This window comes from Dermacentor andersoni, chromosome 7 (genome assembly GCF_023375885.2).
Source record: "Dermacentor andersoni chromosome 7, qqDerAnde1_hic_scaffold, whole genome shotgun sequence".
Taxonomy (NCBI): Eukaryota; Metazoa; Arthropoda; class Arachnida; order Ixodida; family Ixodidae; genus Dermacentor; species Dermacentor andersoni.
The window spans coordinates 102,333,156-102,356,556 of NC_092820.1; the positions used below are offsets into that span (position 1 = coordinate 102,333,156).

At 46.7% G+C, this 23,401-nt stretch overlaps 1 protein-coding gene and 1 pseudogene across 1 annotated transcript; both read right to left on the reverse strand.

The window, feature by feature from the left end:
* Positions 1-2,247: 2,247 nt before the first annotated feature.
* LOC140219588 (uncharacterized) lies at positions 2,248-6,848 on the reverse strand (annotated as a pseudogene).
* Positions 6,849-17,289: 10,441 nt separating this feature from the next.
* LOC129385816 (endothelin-converting enzyme-like 1) lies at positions 17,290-23,373 on the reverse strand. The gene is made up of 4 exons (XM_055072963.1): positions 23,298-23,373; positions 21,076-22,178; positions 19,298-19,726; positions 17,290-17,385 (listed from the first exon to the last, which is right to left on the reverse strand). The coding sequence occupies exons 1-4, from the start codon at positions 23,371-23,373 to the stop codon at positions 17,290-17,292; spliced, it is 1,704 nt and encodes a 567-aa protein (XP_054928938.1).
* Between the last annotated feature and the right edge of the window lie 28 nt (positions 23,374-23,401).

Below are 23,401 nucleotides of genomic sequence, written 5' to 3' on the forward strand. Positions count from 1 at the left end.
TCCCGTTTTCAATATGATGCGTTTTTGGTCATTCCCTGCGCTGCTATACACTTCCTTGTCAATGACCATTTCTTTCAACTTATCATGAATTACTTCTCTCATCAGACAATAATCAATGGTCGATTGCCGGTTTCCCACTTCCCACGTGATCTGCCCTGCACACTTAGGCCCTGTATTCACGATAATGAGGGTATGTTGCTCACAAAGCTCCAGCATTGACTTCCCGTTGTTGCCGGTATAGCCATCTAAATCCTGTATGTGGGCATTCATGTCACTTAATAGGATAATTTCGGCATCATTCCCGAGACCCTTAATATCAGCACTTAATCATTCCACTAACTCTTTATTCTTCTCTGTGCAATTATTTACTGTCCACAAATACGTAACGCCCAGCCAAGTTCTTTTTTCCACTCATTGTACCTGATAACCAAAGACGCTCTTGACATTTTGAATTAACTTTTTTCCATTTGGCTCCCTGATGGATGAGCATTCCGACTCCCCCTCCCTTTCTTTCCGACTTGGTTCTGTTGCACCCTTCCCAAACATAATGCTCAATCACTGGCGGCTCTTCCGAGTCTCTAAGGGGCGTTTGTGTAACCGCACACACCCCTATTTTTTCTCTATTTACCTGCTCCTCAATCTTTCCCCACTTTTCCTCTCTTCTGCCGCCCTGCATGTTTATGTAGCCTATTGCATGACAAGCTCTCTTTCTTGCTTTCCTCTTTTCTTCTGTTATTGACGGCGATGCTATAGTAGGTAATGTAAGGTAGTAATGCTAAGGTAATAATGCTAAGGTAGTAATAAAGAAGGTCCCCTAAGGGACCCTTCTTTATTACTACCTTTTCTGGCCTCCTGAGCGCCCGTGGGCCCCCTAAAAAAGCAACAGCGCGACCAGCAAGTCGCCAGCCCACTTCTCATGCAAGCCTGTAATTCAAGTGGATCCCATCTCGTTCAAAACCACCACACCTTCTCACCTCCCTGTTTACTTCGACAACCTCGAAACCTTGCTCTCGGCTCATTTTCCATATCGCCTCATTAGCAGCCACTACGGCTCTTTGTACGTGACTGTCACATCCAGGCACCCCCGGCACCGTGCACAGCACGATCTGCGCGTGAGGGTGACAGCTCGCGCAAGTCGTCTACCCCTTTGGCCAAGCGCTGGGCTAATCCTGTCCCTTTTCTGCTTAGGACGTCATTTATCGAACCTGCTACTACGACAAGGTTGCGTCCGTGGGCATTTTCCGGGAACTTTGCTTTTGCTCGCTCCACGATGGAACCCAGGTTCCGCCCTGGAATTGTCCCTACCGCCATTCTTTCATCGCTTTTCACCCTCTCCACAACTGCTTCTGAGCACCTAGCCAGGTTTGAGTCACCGGCGATAATCACCATTTCATTTTCTCCTACCCCTGCCTGATTCCCTTTGTCCTTTTCCGCGTGTTACCCGCCGTGGTTGCTCAGTGGCTATGATGTTAGGCTGCTGAGCACGAGGCCGCGGGATCGAATCCCGGCCACGGCGGCCGCATTTCGATGGGGGCGAAATGCGAAAACATCCGTGTACTTAAATTTCTTAGAAGGTCACGCTAAAGAACCCCAGGTGGTCGAAATTTTCGGAGTCCTCCACTACGGCGTGCCTCATAATCAGAAAGTGGTTTTACCACGTAAAACCTCAATTTAATTTTTTTCCGCGTGATTCGGACTCCACAAGGGGCACTGACCCCTGCGCTCCTGCTATTTGTGTGTGGCGGCCTCAAGGTTGGTGCCGCTCTTTCCGGCTACCTCCTCCCCACGTTGCAGGCATTCCACCTGCTTTGCTGATACTCCTTCTCCTGTCACGTCGCGGACTGCGTTCCATTGTCCCAACCATTCTCGTTCACAATGGCGGCCCTGTTAAACTTTTCCTCGGCTGCTTGAGTCTTTCTTCCACTACTTTCCTTGCATCATGCTCCCTATTTAGCTCACTTTTGAGCTATTTAACCTATTTAGGCACCATAGCCTCTTGACAGCTGTAATTACCTGTGGCTCCCCTCAGAATAATTGCAGAAACTGCAGCGCTTCCCTTTCTGCAAACGTGCGAGTCCAGAGGGGACGTAGACAAACCAACGCCACCTAGACTGGCTCAAGGTCAGGGGCTGCCTCCGTGACGTCAGCCGGACGGTTGAGCAGAAGTCCGCATAATAGTTGTGTGCGTGAGAAAATAGAGATGCAGGGGGGGGGGGGGGGGGGTTTCTACACGGACCGGCGTTCTGTTCATTTTTTCGTTAGAGTTTGCAGCTTCCACTTTTTAGCCGTGTTGTCAGGGTCATTCACCTTGTCATTCAATCGCCGGCAGAAATTTTTTAGGAGAATGTTTGTGCTGCACCACAACATATATTTCAGCGCCAGCTCACTCGTGTGTGCCTTTTCACAGACGTCAAAGTCTGAAGGCTCCTCATCGCTGAGCAGTTGGAGTGTCGGTTCCGTGGCCACTTGGCGCTGGTTTTGGACCCTTCGAAATTCCGCACGTTTGGAAGGCTCTTCCACGACAACGTAATTGTGAGCCACAGCATTCACAGCTGGTATTGCTGGGTAAAACAGCTCTCCCCTGTCAATTTCTTTGACAATACTGTGCATGTGATTTTCGGGCGAACCTGCGACAGTCTTGTCAATTGTCAAGAGCTCTTTGCATTTGTCGCATTTCAACCTCTTCAGAGCGATGTGCACCGAGTAACCAGCAACATAAACAATGACTGGAACGGCATCCTTCAGTTTTGACAGCGCCTGTTCGGTCACAACAATGTGGAATTTTCCGCTTAGCACGGCTGCTTGCGTTTGCATTTCTTCCCAATTTTTATTTCTCTAGTTGTCGATTACAGGCATCGCGCTCACTTGTGGAAGTTAGCTCTGTAGTCGCAATTTGTTTTCACATTCATGGATTTGTCTTACGGACAAATGATATTGCGAGCCAGCCAGTCGCCGGTAACACCCAAAGCGGTCTTCTAGAAGGTCGGTCAGGAACTTCGGAAGAAGCACAAATGACACCTTGAGCTCCTCAAAGCAGTATCGGGCAATTTCAATAAATGCCTGAGTCGTCTGGACCAGAGCGCCATGTGTCTTACCAGACAACTTACAGGCGCCCACCCTCCTTTCCTTCCATTCTTCCAAGGAGTCCAAGAAATCGCTCAAAAGGGAAGCCCTAGAGTCGAATGGAGAAGGGTAGACGGGCTTTTTGAAAGTCGTCCCTTAGTCTGAATCTTTTCAAAGGGGTTTTGACATTGACAACTTTCCACCACCTTACTATTATTTCTATGAAGCCGGCGGTTTCTTCATGGTGTTTTAAGTTGTGCTTGGCTCCAATCATTCGAAGTACATTCGGTCCGGACTCACTGAATATCTGCAAAGCAGGTTTAACATTCTGTTTCCCAATGTCTGTCGGAGAAACAGCTTTCCTGGACTAAGTGTAGCCGTACCGAAGTAACTGCTCGTTCTCTAAATTATATGCGTTTTTGATTGTCTTAAAATGCGCATACTACACGCGCCGCTCGCCCGCTGTGCTTGGCTCAAACTCAGGGAACCATAAACACTGGTCATTTTGCTTTAACAAGTTGTTGCGCACAGTTGTTGTGTCGGGGGCCTTGGTCACAGAGTACTTAAAAGGCATCGTCGCGCTTTGATTTACAGCGTTGTCAGTCACAGCGCACATGACTTTGTATCCAATTTTTTCTAAGCCGCTAATAACGTCTCCCAGAACCTTGTGCAGAAGTTCCCCATTAGCGTTATGCACGGGTACGATGTGTGCTACCTCCTTAAACTTGCACATGAGGCTGTGCACCATAAATACAAATGCACGATTTGCTGCTTCTGCGTTATTCAATGCGATAACAGCGATATTGCCTCCCTTGTAGTCAAGAAATGGCTTTACGTGAATTTCATCCACCATCAAAGTCACGTAGCTCTGCTGCTCATTCAAATCAGATTTCTTCTTGGCCATGTAGCAGAGGAATAATGTACAGTCTTGATGCTCCAATTGCGGGTTGATCCCGAATGATGAACATATTGACCGAATGGTCCTTGGGTGTGGCATGAAGATGCTCCCGTATGTACTTGTATGCATGGGGCGGTATTGTAAAAAGTATGCAGCAGTACACCATGAAGTCAATAGAGTAGCGGCGTCGTTCTTTTTTTTGTTGACATCAGCTGCACTTGCTCGGTGAGCAGTTGAATGCCCGGGAAGTCATCGTCTCCTTGTGTTACATATTTTGCTCAGAAGAGAAGCGACAGTCCCGCAGATGTCCATACCCGAGTTTTGAGAACTTGAACTCACGGCGCTGTCGAACCTCTCGATTCCCTCAAGCAACTTCAGCAGCCGTCGTTTGCTGTCGACCGCCGACGAATCTAGCAATTTGGAGTCGAGCCGCTTCACTGGTGCTTTTGCGACATTTACTGTTAAATCTGAAGTGAAGGCGCGACAACGGCGGTAGACGAAAAGGGAACACACACACACGCACACAGGGTGCCACTTCCAACAATGTTAAATCAGGAAAAAACGCCACTGTTTTATACAGGGAGCGCAATCACAGTCTCTCAGTGCGCATTCTGGTTCAGGTAAAGCAGTTCTTTGCGTTATAGTGATATTGATGCAACAATTACGCACTTATTACCTGCCTCAATGATCCTTTTGGCCTCAATTATTAATCGAACCCATTTTTCATGGCTTCTGGCCACCACAGCGCAGGCGTAGAAGTCTGGCTTACATTTGCAATTTCTACAACGAATTGCCAGGTGGCCCTTCCTGCCACTGTTGACTTTGTTATTATGTTACTTCAACCTGTCATTCAGGCACTGCTCTGTTTGGCCCACGTATTTTCTACCACAATCTAAAGAAATCTCATAAACGACTCCTGCCTGACAACCTACGTATTTGTTATCGTGTTTTGCGACACAAGCCCGTGCCTTGCCGAAAAAAGGGTTGGTCATTCTGCAGAGCTTAGAGAGCTTGCGGGGGGCAGAAAACACGACATTTACGGGACATGGTGCCCTGTGTGTTTGTTCCCTCTTCGTCCACCGTCATTGTCGCGCCTTCACTTCAGGTCATGCTTAACCAACACGCCCAACTATCTATCCTAACGTCGAATTACTGTTAGAGTTAGGTCTGCTTTTATAACAACATAGTATTTATTCCAAGGAGCCTCATAGTTACAAATGTGATCCAAAATGACGTGTTCATGGCATTCGATGACATGCCAAGATGTCAGCTGCTTGCCTCGAACGAAGTTTGCCAATTCTTTCAAATCACAAAGCTTGTCTGCGTCGTCCTCATTCTGGGCAGTGATAAATGACTCTGCAAGCACTTTCTCAAAGGTAGCGGAGTCTGAGCGCATCCACTTGCTCTCCGGCTCCTCTCGTCTAGTCCCTTCTCTCGACAGGCAGCTTGGGCAATCGGGAAATACCGTCGGTACGGCATCAGGTCGAAGCCGCAAACGTGAGAGCGACGTTGTCACTGTGCGGCCGGTGGCTTCGTCAACATAGCTTGTTTCTCGAACGAAGTCTTCGGCTTTAAAGTGACGCTTGCACACCTAAACAAAATTCATATATATCCTAGCATAAGTGTGGTTACTTGACATCGCGGGCTATGTGTGACGCATTTAGCCTTTACGTACCACAAAGGAGTTGCAAGCAAGGCTTGCAAACCAATGGTAGAAGCAACCTGCTCAGAAAATTTTAAACATTCAGAATGTCTTACCCTGGAGTTAGCTGACACGACCGGGCTTTCACGTGGAATGGCACGTATCCACGCTTTTCTTACTTCGTCGGTTTTAGGGAACGAGAAGACGTGCACCTCGGGGCCTGACTTGTAATTTCCATTGCACCGCGGCAGACAACAATTGCCAGGCGTTTCGCAGTTTCTTATAATTCTGCACAACCCTGTTCGGCCCACATAACAGGCAGTAGACAGCGATGTCAATCGCCATTGCCGATTCACGCACAGAAATAAAGATTCAAGCAAACAACCACGTTTTGCAGCGACCACATGCCTTTGACGGCATCGCGGACGCGCGTTCAAGCATGCCACTGCTGCCGCCGCCCCACGCCGACACCAAGGCCCCATGACGATGACGTATGATCACATGCCCACAGGTGCACCCCGGCCTGGTAGAATTTCCTCTAGGCGGCGTTCCATAAACAGTAGGGAGGAGGGAGGAGAAGAGGCGATTCCCATACAAGGGAAGGGAGGGTTACGTGATAAGGCAAACAAACCCTACTACTATACGACGGTGGTTGCGGGGAAACTGGATAAGCTTAAAGGGCCCCTAACCAGGCCCCATAGCAAATTTTGATTATACGCTGGACGTTGTTACGTGCCCTCTAGGGAGCGTTCTGTCTCAATTTTTTTTTTCAAATCGGCTGATTAATAGCCAAGATACAAATATTTCAGTACCGCGAACCCATGATTTCAGCAGGCGGGTTTCATTGCCAAGCAAGACGCTCTCTCCACTCGCCCCGTCTAGCCTCCGCAAGCGAAATTCCTTCCCTGCGTTCTCCCATACTGGACCTCGAGGATCGCGTGACGCATACGTCACTTGCCCCGCCTTCATTTTTTCTTGCTCCTCGTTTTTTTTTCGGCGCTACGCACTTTCGCCGACGGCGTCATGCGCGAGCTGTTGTCTCGTTCGCGCAGCGCACAATTTTGCACGCTGTGCACAAGGAAACATGACTAGAAGTATAATTCAATGCTACACGTACACTTAGGCAGAACAAGCGGAATGCAGAGCATGATTGCGCGCTGGAACACGGTAGAAAGTGGCATAGTTTTGCTACCTGCCCATGTGACCGCAGGACCGTGGGAACAAGTAGACGAAGCGGAAGTACATCTCTTGCTTCGGTGCAAAGTAAAGCAATAAACACGCAGACATTCCGTTTATGTGTTTTCTTATTTCTCTAAACTTCAATTCGTCAATTCGAGCAACAGATCGCACAGATAAAAGATTGTCTTGAATAATCCTCGAAGTCATATGCCACCACAAGCGACGTCACAGTGCGGACACGACTACGCAGGCGCATGGGCACGACTACGTCACCGTTCCGCTTGGAGCGCGGCGGCCGCGAGGAGAAGGAAAAACGGCGTTCTGTTTAAAATTTGAGATGTTTCCGCGGCACGTAGCGATCTAATACTTTGCAGACATGATCGTTATCGCTAATTGTGTGCGCTGCGCATGTCAGCCGAAAATGGCCAGACCTGGTGAGGGGCCCTTTAAGTTCAAGTTACGAAACAGTACGTTGCTATTTCTGAAAAATAAACAACATGCAACTATGTCGAGCGGACAAACTACGCAGGGCGTGCAGAAGCAGAACCACATTAATTAAAGCGCACCGCAGGCTCCAGGCGACACTACGGAAGCGATCGACCGTCAAACGAACACTTTCGTGCCCGCCGCGATAGCTCTGCGGCTATGGCATTGCTTGAGGTCGCGAATTTGATCCCTGCGGCGGCAGCCGCCTTTCGACGGGGGCGAAATAGAAAACGTACGTGCACTTAGATTTTGGGACATGTCAAAGAATATCACGCTGTCAAAATTAATCAGGAGTTCGTCACTACGGCATGCCTCATAATCCGATTGTGGTTTTGGCACGTCCGGCCCGTAATCCAATTCAAGTTTAATACGTCTGCCACAATGCAATGTCATGTGCGCCAATGACTATGCTCAGTCCTCTCAGAGGTTACGAAATGTGGCGCACAACGCCTCAAGCAAACACCTCTCACTGCGCGTTCTGTGTACTACACAGACAAACAGCACTGGCGCCCGCAATAACGTTTAACATCAACTCGCCACTCTCATGTTAGAGGAAACGTTGAAGAAATTATGCTTAACCGTAAACATCACCGCTAATTATCGTCAAAGCATCCAGCACGGAAAGCTTCGCTTACATCGATTCCCACAGTGCGTGGCATCTGCATATTTTTTTCAACGAGATCAAATCGTCAACTACAGATATCCACTCTTGTGGATTAGAGAGCGCACGATACACCTCTCTCAGACATACCGCACTTTAAATGAAGTAATCATGTTCGCATGTAATCATGTTCGCGAACAGGATGAACAACTGGGCCTGCGTGCACAAATTCCGTTCTCGTTTCCCAGAAAGCGTGGAGGCTCAGGACCATAATTAGATCATACGGTATATCATCGGATGTATTTACTGGCAAGAATTGTATACCATATGGGTCAAGGGGTAACTGCTTCTTCAATGTGCGCTTTTAGTATTTCCCAGTGAAAAATCGGGCCCCAACAGTCTAGGAATACATTTTCTATTGTTTCGTTTTTTTTTTGCATAAATAGCAGTTAGTTGTTCCGTGTACGAAGATGTCTATTGCTAAGCCAGGTCTTAACGGGAAGTGTGTTGGTGTGTAACTTAAAGAAGGTTTTCGATTCGGCCACTGTCGGTTCGTCATACGCGCCCGTTAAAGCGCGGATTTATATGCATGAAGTAGCCGCAGCGCAAGGCCCGAGCCAGTCACAGGCGTCCCCTCCCTCTGGAGGAGGGAAAAGGTGTAATAGCGTGTTCATAGAGAAAGACGGCGTGTTCGCTCGCCTCGCGCCCGCCGTTTCCCACCAGTTCAGGCCAGGCAGTCGGATGGCGAGGCCGCGTTTGGCTCGTCCTGCCGAAGAGCAGGCTGCGTTGGAGGAACGGCAGCGGGAGCGGGCAGCGCGTCGTTCGTTCGGCCGAAGAACTGGCGGCGTTTCATGAATTCCGCCGGGAAGTCGCTCGAGAAAGGGCTAGTCATCGACGTGCCTACCTCGCCGTGAGGGAGCGCGTAGCCGATGCGCTACGACAACGAAGAGCCGCAGACCCTGAGCTTCGCTTGCACCCCTCTTCACAGTAGTAGAAGGGCGGTCATTTTTCTTAAATTTTAATGCTTCATTCTTCAATCTTCTAGGTGTTACCAATTTGGTGTATCGGCCACGTTGAAGAGGTAGCGCACCGGCTTCACTTTACTTAGTAAAAGCTTTATAAATGTCAGACGCAACGTTTGTAACAAGTGCATATTAGGCGTTTACCTTGATGACTGATCACTACCAGTGGCCCTTCCGTCAAGACATGAGCATAGACAAAAATTTAGTAAACGTTTGCTATAGCAGTTGCTTTACTAATGGCCTTATCCAAAGATTATATACTTGTGCATGTGTATTGTAATAACTGCAACAAATCAAGCCGGCGCAAACACTAGCATAAACACAGAGCTAAAGCGCACCCTTTAAATTTCATCAAAACAGGGAATATTTTAACGCTAGCGAAATGCGCACTGCAATCAGCACGCCGTTGCACTCTTGAGGTTTGCGCAGCGGTCCAGTAAAGCAACACAACGGCAGAATTTCATGTAATTTGTTTTGTGCAGTTAGACTCCACCTGTGCACATGCTAATACTTTCACAATCAGAAAATAGCGAGCCTATTCAACAGCTTCAGAAACTAGTGTGAACAGCGGCCCTGTAACGTAAAACTATTCCAATATGTTTCTATTCCAATCTCCTGACGTCAAATTTGCGTAACCACCGACGCAAGCACCGGCGGTCACCCGCAGGGTTGTCTGAACAGACCAATCAAACGCTCTCCTCGTTCATAGGAGGCCACTTTTGTTTGCTTGAAAAACGAATAACATTGCCTACACTGAGCGGCTTGTCGTATCTAATTGGCTGACAAGAGGCGAGGAGAACGCTCAAGTGGAGAGAGATTCATTGGGGCAGAGCCAGTGCACTGAAAATCGATAACCGGATGAAGAGGGTGGCGCCGGCGTCTGCGATTGGTCGGCTTTTCCTTACTTAGCTTGTGGTGGCTGGTCGAAAATCGCGGCGGCCGGCAACGGAAGCTTAGGAAGGACGCTAAAACTGACCCTCAGCAAAGAAGAGTTGGCAGAATGAGGTGGTAAACATGCTGAAAGTGCTCGAAAACGTTACACGGTCCCGCAAGAAGTTTTATTATACGCAATTACACCCATGCTATCCGGCAGGTGCGAGTAACCAGCGTCTCAGCGATCGGCGGCAGCCATCTTTTATTCCTTTCGGAACGGGGCAGCCTGCGGCTATTCCGAAGAAAATTCAGTTTTGTTCGTCATAATAATGCATCTTCATCGCGTACATGTCACTTGGACGCGGTGAGTTTGTGCGGTTTTGTGACGTCGCGTGACAGGCAGGTGAAGTGAGTGCAGCCCGAAAGCTTTTTACCAATAGCCGAGGGCTAATGGCGAAAAAGGGTCGAATCAGAAATAACTGTGTCTTTTTTCTGTCAAATCATGCATAATCAGTGCGTACACATATCAGATGGGGACATATCGCGGTTTTCGTGACGTCGCGTGACAGACAGGTGAAGTGGGCGTGGTCGAAAAAAGTTTTTGACCAATCGTGCAGGGCTCATAGCAGAATTAGAATAGAAAAGTTTGGAATAGTTTTACGTTATAGAGCCCCAGTATCAAAAAAAAAAATAATGTGCGCGCTCAATGTTTTTGTGAGGCTTTTAGAAATATGTCACTTTCCGTCAACAGCTAAAGATCACTTAACGATAAGTGTTATGGAGGTGCCCCGGTTCACGGCGGAAGCTGTCATATCTGGAAACTGTCATGTCGTGGCCGTATAGAAGGTTACTATATATTATTCTCATGTACCTACGTCAAAGAATGCGTACGTATAGGTGTAGAAATGTAAGCAATTCGTCGTGCACTTAGTAAGCATTCCCGGCTAAGTAAGAATACCAGCGCTTCAGTTCATTTTATATGAAAAATGTGCCGTTATAACCACTTCTTGAGGTCTCAATCTCGATTTATAGGGTGGCAGCACTCGTATGACAAGTCCGCAAAGCAGGGTTTGTCGTTACCTTCCTCGGTTTGAAGATCTCATTGTCGTGTACTGCAGCTACGTCGCACCAGAAAACCCTTTCAGTCTTTTGTATACAGGCTGCCGTAGTCCTTGAAAAACATATTAAAAGTTCCTTTCTAAAACTCAACCATCAGAACAATTTGAACCAGAAACTTACATTAAAGAAAGAAGGCGGAGGGGCGAAATATAGTACCAATAAGTCCGAAAAGGATTGCTGTAAAATTAAATACCGTAGCGTTACTGAGAACATAACGAGAGAAAATAAGTTATTTACAATTCGCAAGCTAATTTTTAAGCTGCATATATAACAGAAGTTTAAAGTGCATTTCATAAAAGGCATATACGAATCCACCTCTGGGGAAAATAAAAATAAAAACTCTCAAGACCCTGAATAGTCACCCACAAAAGCGGATTTACAGAGATGAATCAATTGATCAGTGAACATCGCCTACGTTTGAACTACAGTTCGGACTCATTGCACAAGATGTCAAAAAGCTCAAGCGCTTCAAAGACAGGGAGCCAGAACGGAATGATGAACAATGGCTCTAGCAAGAACTTGGGCACGGAAAACAGTACGTAAATCAAGCAGTTGACCACGAAAACGTTGGAGCACTCTAAGCGACGTTCGCAGTAGATACACTGCCAAGCGCCTTGTGTGCTTATGCGCTACGCAGCATAGGCATACACACACAAAAAAGAAGACTATACAGTAGTGGGCCAACAGCCGACGCACAAAATATAGGCCATGAAGGGGAAGGTGACAAAATCAGTCGTAGAAAGAGCACTTGGTCGCTGGGTTCATCTTAGAGCCCAGGGGACAACCGAAGGCTCGGGCGAATGGTGCGAAGTTCATCACCGCCTTGTTGCAGTCGCCGCCGTAGAGGTTGTCAGCGGGAGTCAAAGCGCAGGCGGCAAGGCAGGCGGTGATGAAAAACACTTTCTCTTCTGTCAAATCCTGCAAAGGAAAACGTCAATGTCATTTTCACTTGTTGTCTTCCAGAACATTCCCACTATGAGTAAAATTTAGGTGCTATAGACCTTTTGCATAATGCCGGCAACCATGTGTGTACGCTGGGGTCCCGCTGGCATCGCGAAAGATACGACACGTGGAAGTGCAGGACGCGCGAGGAAGTTCGTGAGCCGCGCATGTGTACTGCTGCAAGATTAACAGGTTGCTGTGGGTTCCTGACCTGCACATATTGTATTGGGAGCATAGTATGGCCCTGCGAATGCAGGCTTGGTTCCTGCGGCAACGGGACCAGGTGTAATTCCGCGCTTGCACTAGGAAGGTGTCGTTCACTGCTGCAAAGTAAACAACATGTTGGACCAGGCTAGTGTAACCTATGATGGCATGAACAGTGCAACAGCAGACTAAAATTGGACATGAAAGAAGGGGACAAACGCTGAATTCCAACTAGAATTTGTTGTCATGAAACAGACTTATGCACTGCCACCCGTGAATACAACATAAAAAGCAAGAAATCTCAAAGCTTTTCATGAATTAACTAAATACAGATTAAGAAGGTGCGCGGACTCCTGCGCCCATTATAAGTACAAAATCTGCTTTTCGGACTAGGCTGCCGATGGTTTGCTGACACGATAGCCTCTAGCTGTGGCCATGGTTCTGCAATCATTCTAGTCAGAATAAGAATCGGTTTTTATTGAGATCATTAGAAAGATTACAAGTGGCTAATATTCAGAAGGAGGCTCCGAAGTCAAAGACTGCAATGGGACCTCCTTTACAAAGTAAACGTAATAAAACAAAAGTACAGCAGTTACAACTAATCGTTAACATAGAAAAAATTACACGTTTTAGCATGAATAGCATGACTGAAGAATTGCATTTGCATAAATGTCATGAAAAAAAAAGCACTGTAGCACAATCTCGTTGACAACTGATATAGTAACAGCGTAGGTGACGTGACGAACACAGTAAATTTGCTAACTCGAATGTATATGTCAGGCAAAAACAGAAACCTAATGGTATGGCAATAAAAATGAAATGAAGGCACCCTGAAAGAATGGTTGCGAGTATGGACTAGGCATCTGTATTCGACAGAATGTAATCTTTTAGTTGTTTCTTGAATTCGTGAATTTTTAGTGTTTTTATGTATAATGGTAGTGTGTTCCAGAATGCGATAGATGAAAAATGGACGCTGTGTTTGCCATAATTAGTATGTAGTTTTGGTAAAATGAAGTTCCTATTTATTGCAAACCTGGTAATGTTAGGATTTAATAGAGAAGATTGTGGTATCAAGCTATCGCATCGAGTGTAATTGATTTGATGGAACAGAAAAGTACCTAGGTTATATTTAACGAGTTGTGTGACTGTAAGAATGTGATTAATTCGTAAAAGGTATGAGGCGTTGTTGTTATATGGGCTAAATGTAATTATCCTAATAGCCTGAATCTGTAGGATTTTGCAATGAGTTTAAATGGGTTACGTTTAAATGGGTAGTATAGTATGGGTTGCATGTCTTGCTGTGACATTAGTCTTATCAAATAATGGAACACAGTCATGCAGCACGCAGATCATTGCCAGAAACTTTTCTCCACTCTTCTGCACTCTAAAGTACGTGTCTTCCTTGACAGTGTCTTTGCAGTCACGCAATCAAGCATCTGCAAGTATGTCCCACATACATTAGGCCACAGGAGAGGCGAATGTCATACGCTACTTCTATATGACAGTAAACGTATTTTTATGTCTTGCACTGCGTGTGCGCGACTCTTTTTTCCCGCTATAGCATCGCTGAAGCACTTCGGCAGGGCTGAAGTGGCCTCGCAAACTGCAGTATACGATATGTTCGGCCAGATAATCGGGTCAACTTGGCGCAGCGGCCGTTGCCCAGCGTGTCATACCTGTCTCAAGAAATGCGAGTGCACGCACCTACAGTGCTTTTCAGGCGAGTGACGTATTTCATTGGGACGCTACTGTAGCCCACAAGTGCGAAAAACACGCAACAAGTCTAGAGTTCGCTGTAAACATTCCTTTACATATACTGAGTGACTGGTGAATGAAAGCTGCTGCACTTTACTGTTACAAGTAGTGCAAGTACGAACCAACGTGCGAAGAAGTGGCCGAATTCAAAAGGGAAGTGGCTGCACTGAGCGCCTTTTTGTGGGTACGCATGTTTTACGCAGGTACGTTAAGACCGGTAGTGTAAACGTAGGTATAATTTTTCCAAAGAGGCACGCAGCTGTAGTTCAATAGGTCAAATTTCAGTGAACAAACGCTTGAGGAATGGCACAAGACACGTGGTGTAGCTGGGAACCGCCTACTTTATCCCGCCGGGGTCTAACCTTCGACATGGCGGCCGAAAACCATCGTCGCCTGATTGCAGCACACGCGTATCGGTTTTACGCAAGTCCCATGTATGTAGCTGACGCTGCATTCGAAAATCGGTATCCTTGCTAAGTATACCATAAACAACCACACTTGGATGGCCAGCTAGGCGCCACCACTTTGACACGTTGGCAGGTCGACAGTTTGTGCGCACAAGCATCGCGAGAATGTGTTGCTTGGCTTGAGTAGAAAGAGGCCTCATGCCCCAATCACTCACCCAGCAGCACTTATGCAGTCAGCAGACAGCGTGGAAGCCGTCAGCGCTTATCTGACGGTCACCATCACGTGACTTGCTAAGGTGAGTCAAGTGCTGTTTGGAATCTAATCCCAGTGATATCCACTTTTGATATCGTTAAGTTATGGGACTTTAAAGAACAATAACAAGGAACTGATGGGAGTCTAGTCTAATTGCGTCCTCCAGAGCGTTGAATCATGGGACTCAACAGAAAGACAAAATTCCAACCATATCTACGTAAGCTTTCAGTAGGTTAAGTATATATATATATATACATAACCGCCACCATCTTCTATACACGCATCCACCCACCAGCTGCCTCCGTTGTCCTCCTGTGCATTTTCTTTATATTCAGAACTTCGGTTTTGTTCACGCTAAACAGACCCGCATGCTAAAGCTCTGCTTCACTCAATGGTTTTGCAATACGATAATGAGTTAGACGTGGATTACGCGAACGACACACATTGGTCCTGTGAAATAATTTCATCGTTTTTTGTCCGTCCTTCAGCCTGACATGTCCAAATACATGCATTGCTAATACCTCGAATACCACGGCAATTGCCGCCCACCTCTGATAGTTGCGTGCCGTTTTCTTCGATGCTTCGCCTGAAAGCTTCGTAAGCCACTTCCATCGCCGGAACCTCGGGGAAGATGCTGATGTTCCCGGGCAGGCAGCCTTGTGTGCGCTGATGGAAGGTGTCCTTCACGTCGTCGCTCAACCAAGTCTGCACGAACTCGCCTCGTGCATTGATCTACAAAAAATTATCGGCTAGTGTTTCATTACACAATGCCCAGACCTTGTGATCATGCTTGCTAGGAAAGAAACTGCGTCCAGTAGGTTTATATCAGGAGCGTAAACGTAGTTATGTTAACACCGTAGTCAACAAGCAAAGTACAACATGTCACCGGCGCGTAACAGAATAATAATAATTAAGCAACCATGTAAATATGCGTAGATTGACATAAATTAGAAGAAGATCTTAAATACGGCGACCGCGGGAACGGAACGTCATCAGCACACCTGGAGCCACCGCCTGCACTACTTTGCTTGCGTCGTCTATTCACCTTGTCCATCGTCCGCAGCAGTTCGTGTCGCCACAGCGCTATCGTTTATTCTGGTCGGATCAAGTTTCATACATATATTGACAACGGGCTGCGTGTGGATGAGTAAGTGGCACAATGGTTACGCATACTTAGACAGCTTTCAGAGGGTTTTCTGTGTGATCCTTTCAGAATCCGTTTGCTTTCGGATTTTTATCGCTACTAAGAAGTGTCCCTCTTCCCGTATGCATTTAGAATCTTTATTTATTCAAACAACTATAATCACGCAAGTTAATGGACACGGGGTAATTCCCAGATATACTCACGCGCCCTGCGCCATCAGTTGCGTATATAAATGACCCCAAAACCCTGCCCTTCACTGTGAACAAGGGGTCCGTAGCGGTCACCAAACGACAAACTTTTCCCGTTTCTATTCCTTGTACTTCGGAGTGCGCCCGTTTTTTGATTGTGACGATACTCAATCCTCGCCTGACGAGTTTTCAATTACACCAAGAAAACTTTTACGGAACTTCACGGCACAGCACCCGAAGCAGTCCTAGACAGTATTCAACAACTTTTAGAGGCTTCATCGCAATCTGAATGAAGCAGCCGTCTTGCAGAAATGAATGCCCGCAATGCATAACGCAATTCACTGTCAATCAGAGCATGCAAAACACGCCCGCTTAGCAATCTCTCGAAGCACTAATTGACTAGCGCGAAAGCTGCACGATACCGCACTCGGCTCACTATTGCGCATTGTGAGAGAGGAAAGAGTTTGATCCCCAAATGTCGAGCACACTCAAAGAGCAGACATGGCAAAGCAAGTTTAGAATCCGAAATTGCTGTCATAGTAAACTCACAAGCCACTGGGACAGTCAATGCGCCTACAGTCAATCACCGGATACAGTGATACCTGAAGAGTCACCATTACTAGCCGTGGCGTTTCTGTCGCTTTAGCTATAGGAGATGTATTTTGGGATAAAGGCTCGAGTCTTGGGATACAAGCAGCGTTTACGTTCGAGCTGCTGCGATGAACGTTACTGTTGGGTCTTGGCGCCTCAGTGTATGGCCGTTTTCTCCCAAAAAACTAGGTCGAGGCTTCAATTCTCGGCCACGAAGGCGGTATTGAGATCACGTCCTAGTGTAAAGGAATAAGAAATCCCAGGCACTGTGGGCATCGATGTCATGCGAAGCATTTTGCAGGTGCCTGGCCATGTAGCGTTGCACGGATTTCCGAAAAGCGATATCAAGCGGACCAATGTGTTCGCGTAGATTGAATACTAGTGTGTGTTTGTGGCTCGTGAGCGTAGATGTCTGTGAAGCCAGCAGCAGGATAACGACCACGTTGAAGACGATCGTGTGGTGGCAACGGCATGATTTCAGCGCCCTCCGCCAAGCGCAACTGCCTTATTGAACTAATTGAATTTGTCGAAGTAAATTGCGACAGAAAATTTATAAAGTACGACTTACACACAAGCTGCAGAGATGAGGGCTTCGGATTGTAATTGAAATATACGAGAAAACATAATTGTGTTACGCGGAAACTCAAAGACAAAGCCATTTTGTCAGTCTGAGTGGGCGCGGCCGCTGAGTGGCGATAATGTTCTTGGATGATCACGATCCCAGGAAAGATCTAGACTAGCTACAGGTTAACAGCTTCGCTGTAACACGCAAGTATGACAACAGTGATCTAACATTGGTGTCCTGGAATATGCTAGAAGTAGTAAAACTTGCTCATACTGACATTTGTTTAGCTTTTGATAAATAGAACGGCCCCAGCATGGCTTGAGAAGGGCCTGAAACACCACGACCTAAATGCTGTGATTACACCGCTTCAGTTCTCTTTCCCTCGCGTTGACGGTAGTCCGAGGAACGCTCCACATGGATTATCACGACCGTCAGGCTATCGTGAGGAGTTGACTGTTGCAAGTTAAGAGAATCGAGGCAAAATAAGCCTTAGACTATACTGGCGATATACAATGTGCAGAGCTGAACGTTTGATAGCCGAGATACGGGTCCTGCATGCCGCCTTCGAACTGGGATTCACCGTGTAGGTTCGAGAAGTCTACGCAAGCAATGCGCGTTATGTACTGTGACATATAAATTGAAAAGACTCCCCCCCCCCCCCCCCTTTAAAAAAGAAATACTGAGGAAAAGCCAGCAAGAGTTGACAGTGGGGACAGCGTCTTTTCCGTGTTTCGTACATACCGCTTCGTAAAACTGTCTATGGAAGCTACATGCGGAGTTACACACCATAGCTAGTAGCTTCCAGGTAGGTACGCTGGTACGTGTTTACGACGCCTCTATCACGTTGCGCGCGAGTTAATCACGGGAGGCGTGCCTCTGTGGGAGCGGGTTGGGTGATATCATGAGAGCAAACGGAACTGCTCAAAGCTGAACATACTTGTCAGAACAGCTGTCGCTGTATGCGATCCCGGTCGCGCGCGTTCTCATATCGGCGGGGGCAAAATGCAAGAACACTTGGGTACCGCGCCACGATTGCGCGTTACAAGACTCCAGGGGATAAAAGCTGCGACCTGCCTCATATTCAGGTCGTGGTTATCATGGTCCTGACAAAAGAACCCAGAATTTAATTCAAATAAATTTTAGCTCTCACTGTGTTTCACCAATAGGTACGAATGATTTCATGCACCAATGCAGACTGTCTTTAACCTTACGTTTTTTTTTCCTTCAAAGTGTACATTGTTCATAGTGTAGTGTGCTATCAAAGTTATTTTACTTCTGTAGGTTGGTTTTATGTATGCTAATGAAGGTATATTATTCTATGCGAGCAGAATCGCCCGTTACGTCTTGTCGGCAAACCTTTGTCTGTATTGTTAGGGTACTCGAGAGCATTCTCCCTGATCCTAAAGATGGATTTCAGCGAGGGCCATACATGCTCGTGCTGGCACGAATGGCCAGGGAAGGGTGGTAACACGAGCTCGAAGGCGCCCCTTTACATGATATATCAGAGCAGCCGCAGTTCACCGACAATGTTACACTGCACATTACGTGTCGCGGCTTCTTCATATATCAACGTTTAAAGTCTCTTGGCAAGAATGTTGCGGCGTCTGTGCTGCACTAAAGACGACGACGAGATTAATCGGCAGTTAAACAAGACAAAATAAGGAAGTCACTAGAGGGCCGTATGCAAAGAATGTTCAAACTACCGTTCCCGTTCATCATTGCTTTTGGCCGCAGCGTTCCTGACACCGGGAAAGTATGTCCGCCGGAATTCCGCTGTGATGAAAATGTAACTAGTGAAGAAATTTCGCCAATACAATAATTTATGACTCCAAGGATCATGAAAGAATGCCAGAAGCACCGCGGGCATCCTGCTAAACTGTTCTCATAAATGAGAAAAACAATAACCGGTCACGAACCGCGGTTATCGCATGCTAGCATCAATAGCGATGTCAGCTCTACCCACGTGGGAATTGCCATGTGCGAGGGCTTGCCGCAGATAATTGCGTCGACGTTGTTGCCTGTGCAGACCTAAAATGGTTTAAATATTTTTTTCTATTTTCACAGTACTGTTATACCGTAATATATATGCACGTGCTCTCACGACGTTTTTGCATTTCTTGCATCTAGGCGTTCGTACTAAGCAGTTTCACAAAGAAGTCACCGTTGCAGCCTTTAATATGCTTTTCTTCACTGCTGTCCTTCCACATCGGAACGTCAGTTCTGATAGCCCTGTGCAAATGTACGCAAGGACTCCACTACGCTAACTATTCAATGTGTCTTTATCGTAGTCGCTCAGCTGAACCATTTCAACGTCTCGATTGCGTATGCACGCAATTTCATGTGGCCCTCTCCTTTGCACCCTTACCTTAATTCCCACATCGTCAATGGCACTCAAGAGCGCCCTAGCGTACAGATACAAGACGCCGCCGTACAACATGGCCTTGGTGCCCTCCGCATAGTAGAGAGGCGGTGCCAGTGCTCCGAGGGAAAGGGACAGACGGTTGAGTTGGTGTACGTAATCCACGTACGGCAGCTGCGTGTTGTCACCCAGGAGCAGTTCCTCTGCGGCCGCCTCGGAGCTGAACAGCAGGCGTTGGCTGCGACGCGTCTCGATCCAGAATTTTGTAAACGATGGGGCATGGTTAGTGAAGTTTTCGTACACTTCCTCGAGTGCCTCCGGGGTGAGAAATCTGTCGGAAGGCCACACGACGGTGTGGACATTCTTCAGCTTTTCTACGGCAACTTCTTTGGTCGCGTTGGGGAGCCACGAACCCCCCGTTTTCTCCACGGCAACCTGCGAAAGTTTATCACATGGAGTAAGTGAATGATTTAAAATCGGTGGCAAGCAGCTTCGTTCGAGAGCAACAATTTCTCGCGACCACCCTAGCAAGAGTTCGCGCAGCTTTTCTTAGAAATACGTGCATAGAATTCGTACATACCTCACGAAGTTTTATCACGTTGCTTGCGATGGAGACGACGAGCCATTATAAAAATGCATAAAACCAGCCCATACTTTGTTAAAAGCCTTCATACCTACTGCTTTGTCTTTCTATAGATATGTTAGTTTGTCTATAAAAATCTATAGACCTGCTATGGCCAAAGTCTAAGCTGTTTTACTCGAATCCCAGTTGATAGACTATATTGACAAATGTTCTGATGTGATTAATTTATTTTAGTAGATTTCCAGTCCAGACTGTTTATAAATAAAAGGTAAGCGTTAATTTTTTAATCAATTCCTTTTCTTAAACAAGTGTATTGATAAACGTCTATTTTATTTAGTCTATATTTCTTGTTTATACAGAGAATATTGACAAAACTCGTTAAGACATCTACTTATTTTTGTCCCTTCTTGCGGCAACACGTGAATGCCTGTAGCGGCAACACGTGAATAACCTACATAATTCCAGACAGTGTGAAAATGTCATTGCTTCCTATAGATTGTCTATAGACAAATGTAGTTAAGCTGATTAGATGTCGGAGACAGTGGAATCAAAGCGGTGGTACTGGGGATAGTCCGTAGGTTATTATAGCCCAAAAGAATACATGGCGAAGGTTACTCTACATACTTTTTGTTGATTTTATCTATGCGTAGTGTAACCTGCGCAAATATAATAGCCAGTTTTGTCGACCCTTTTAAGTTACCTCTATAGCCATTTCCATTAGATAATATTTATAATTGCCATTGCATGGCTTCTACAATAAAGTAAAGAAAAAGATAATCAATGGAGCAATGCGTGATTTAGATTAAGGTGAGCAAGATTAAGGTGAGATTTAGATTCAGGCGCACGTTAAAGAACCAATGGAGGTCATGACTAATCCGGAGACCCTCACTACGGCGTGTCTCATAACCAGATCATGGTCGTGGGGAGCGTGGAACACCAAAATTCAATAATAATGCTTATGTGCGTCCCTCAAACTGCATATAATTTATGCAGGACCAGAAGCAGTTTTGTCCTGTGCGGTTCCCGGACTCAAATCCGTTATTAAAGAAAATAACAAGACAGACAATTGTTTCCCTTCCATTATTATGAGCCAGCCTCTCACGTGGAAATGTTTCTAGTGTTCTAATTCATGGTGCCACCTCTTTTGTGTGATGCTATTGAATGCCTCTGGGAGTAATGGCATACGTATAACCTCACCCACCTGCACGATACCGTCCAGGTGCTCGTCGATGTGCCGCCGCTCGTTTTTTGAGAAGTGGACTACGGTGGCCATAGCGGCGACAAGGAGCTTGTAGCTCGGCTCAACCTGACCAGCGCAGAAACGGGGCCGCTCTTGTTTCGCACGATGCTCACTGCCGTGGAAGACGAGCAGAACGGCCGTGGGATAGGTCACTGGGGCATAAACCTGCACAAACAGCCACGACAGGTGGCGCAGCAGAGCCTTGTCGTCGACTTTCTTGATTAGGCTTAATGTATTTGTAAAGTGAGACAGGTCGCTCACAAGAACTAGGTCATCCATTGTGACTGGCGGATCGATTCCCATCACAGCATTCAGCATGTTCACCATGTGATTGCCAAGGGGAAACGGAGAAATGGAGTCAATGTCTCTCAAGGCGAACAGTTTCGGAATGCGTGCTTTGCAAGGGCACGACGGTACCAAGGTGTCAAAGACGTCTGCAAGCGTTTTGTATGTCTGTGAAATTTTCTCGACTTCGGGAGTGCCGTTCGCCTTCTGGGAAAATATCTTGTAAAGACCTTCGTAGACATTATGGAAGTGCGCCTCCGGTATCTGATTAATTGTAGCTTTCCAAAGCAGCATAAGCTCGTTCGGCATAAAGAAGATACGTCTTGGCGTTTTATTTGGAATGGTGGGAAGAATTTTCACGCTGAACCAGAGATGCACGTTCCAGTTAAAAGAAAGGTCGAAGAGGGTCTTCGCCGGAACGACTGGTTTGTCTGGTTCCTCGGGCCAAAAAATGCCGTGTGCGTGCATGAAGTCTTTCATGATGGGAACGTGTGATCCCGTTTGCCGTATGCAGCTGTTGAACATGGCAGTGACTTTCTTGCCCACGGGGAAGTGAATAACACCTTTCTTCAGTGTCACCGGAAGTTTGTACAGCCACGACAGGAACATATCAGAAAGCTGCGAGCGTGACAGCAGGAACCCCTCGCGGGGCCTCCAGCGTCCACACACATAAGCACCGAAGTCGTCGCAAGGGTTGACATCTTTGTCGAGCTGATCCTCTATGCGATTCCTGCCGATGAAAACAAAGAGGCATGTGATGTCTGCGCCGGCAAGTACAACTGCGTGAAAGTTAAATAATGTAGAGTCACGGTTAGGCTTAAGGGCGAAATGTCTTCGCTTTGTTTCACTGTGTTTGTTATGCAACACCAAGTTCCAAACAGCTAGTAGATTTTTCCTAACCACCCTTCACCAAGAAAGCAAAACTTTCAACTTTAGTATGTCTATGGTCGTGCTCTCTCGCCACGTGCACGTACAGTGAACAGCAATTAAACGTTTTCTGAAGACAGAAACTGCAAAGAGAACACAACGCTACCTTGGTGTTGACGCATGATCCTAGTTGTGAGACGTTGATATCTATATTTTTTGCCTGGCGTCTTCGTCAGAATGACTGATATTTAGCTATGTAAATTTCCTTATCAGGCGTATAACTAGCTTATCTAAATGGAAAGACTGGCAAGTTGGTAAGCAGTGATAATGGCAACAGCGCGAAAGAGAAAGCGGCAGACGATTCAAGGAACACAGGACGAGCGCTGACTGACAACTAAGTTTATTGATACACACACCAAGGAAGCGACGCAGGCAGTCACACAGCAAAGCGAAAGAGACAACCAGTACATGTGGTTACAACGTACATATTCTCACAATGTCGATCTAAGTGCACTAATTACTGTTGAGAAAGCGCGATTGAAGGCTGGGTGGCTTTCCGCTCAATGTAGGCTGCGTGCACGACCAATCTAGTGGATACTTCACTATGCTTGAACAAAATTGCTGTTTTAAGCAGTGGTTTAGTTGTCGGCAATGCGCATACATCAAGTCATGCTCCCTAAGGCTTACGATGATAGACCGGCCTATTTGCTATATATACAATCGCTCACATGAGAGCGTGTAGAGCACACAACATTGGTTCTGCAGCCTACATATTTATTGACATGATTCACTATTTACCTTCCAGTAGAATTGCGTGCTGTTCCAGTGGCACGCCTTTCGACCGCCGGACAAATAGCGCTCAATTTACCGGGAGCAGAAAAAAACAACCTGTACCTAATAACGCCCTGCAACGTTCTTGCAGGCGTGGGACAACTTGTGTGCGTAGAGTGCAACTACCGCATTATTATTCCTGCTTCTTCCTTCGGCCTCCAGCCTTTTCGAGTTTTCCACCCATTTAATCAACTTCTCACAGCTGCCCGATACTAAGCTACCCGGGTGGCCACCTTCCTCCAGCTTGATTACCTCACGTGCAAAGGCGTCACCCATTGTATGCACACATGATTTTACTAGGGCA

Coding starts and splice junctions, on each gene's coding strand:
- LOC129385816 (XM_055072963.1), bottom strand. CDS start 23,373: ATGGGTGACGCCTTTGCACGTGAGGTAATCAAGCTGGAGGAAGGTGGC. Junction 19,727..21,075: donor ACCTGGACGGTATCGTGCAG/GTGGGTGAGGTT, acceptor AAACTTTCGCAG/GTTGCCGTGGAGAAAACGGG. Junction 17,386..19,297: donor TTGACGATGTGGGAATTAAG/GTAAGGGTGCAA, acceptor AACTTGCAACAG/TCAACTCCTCACGATAGCCT.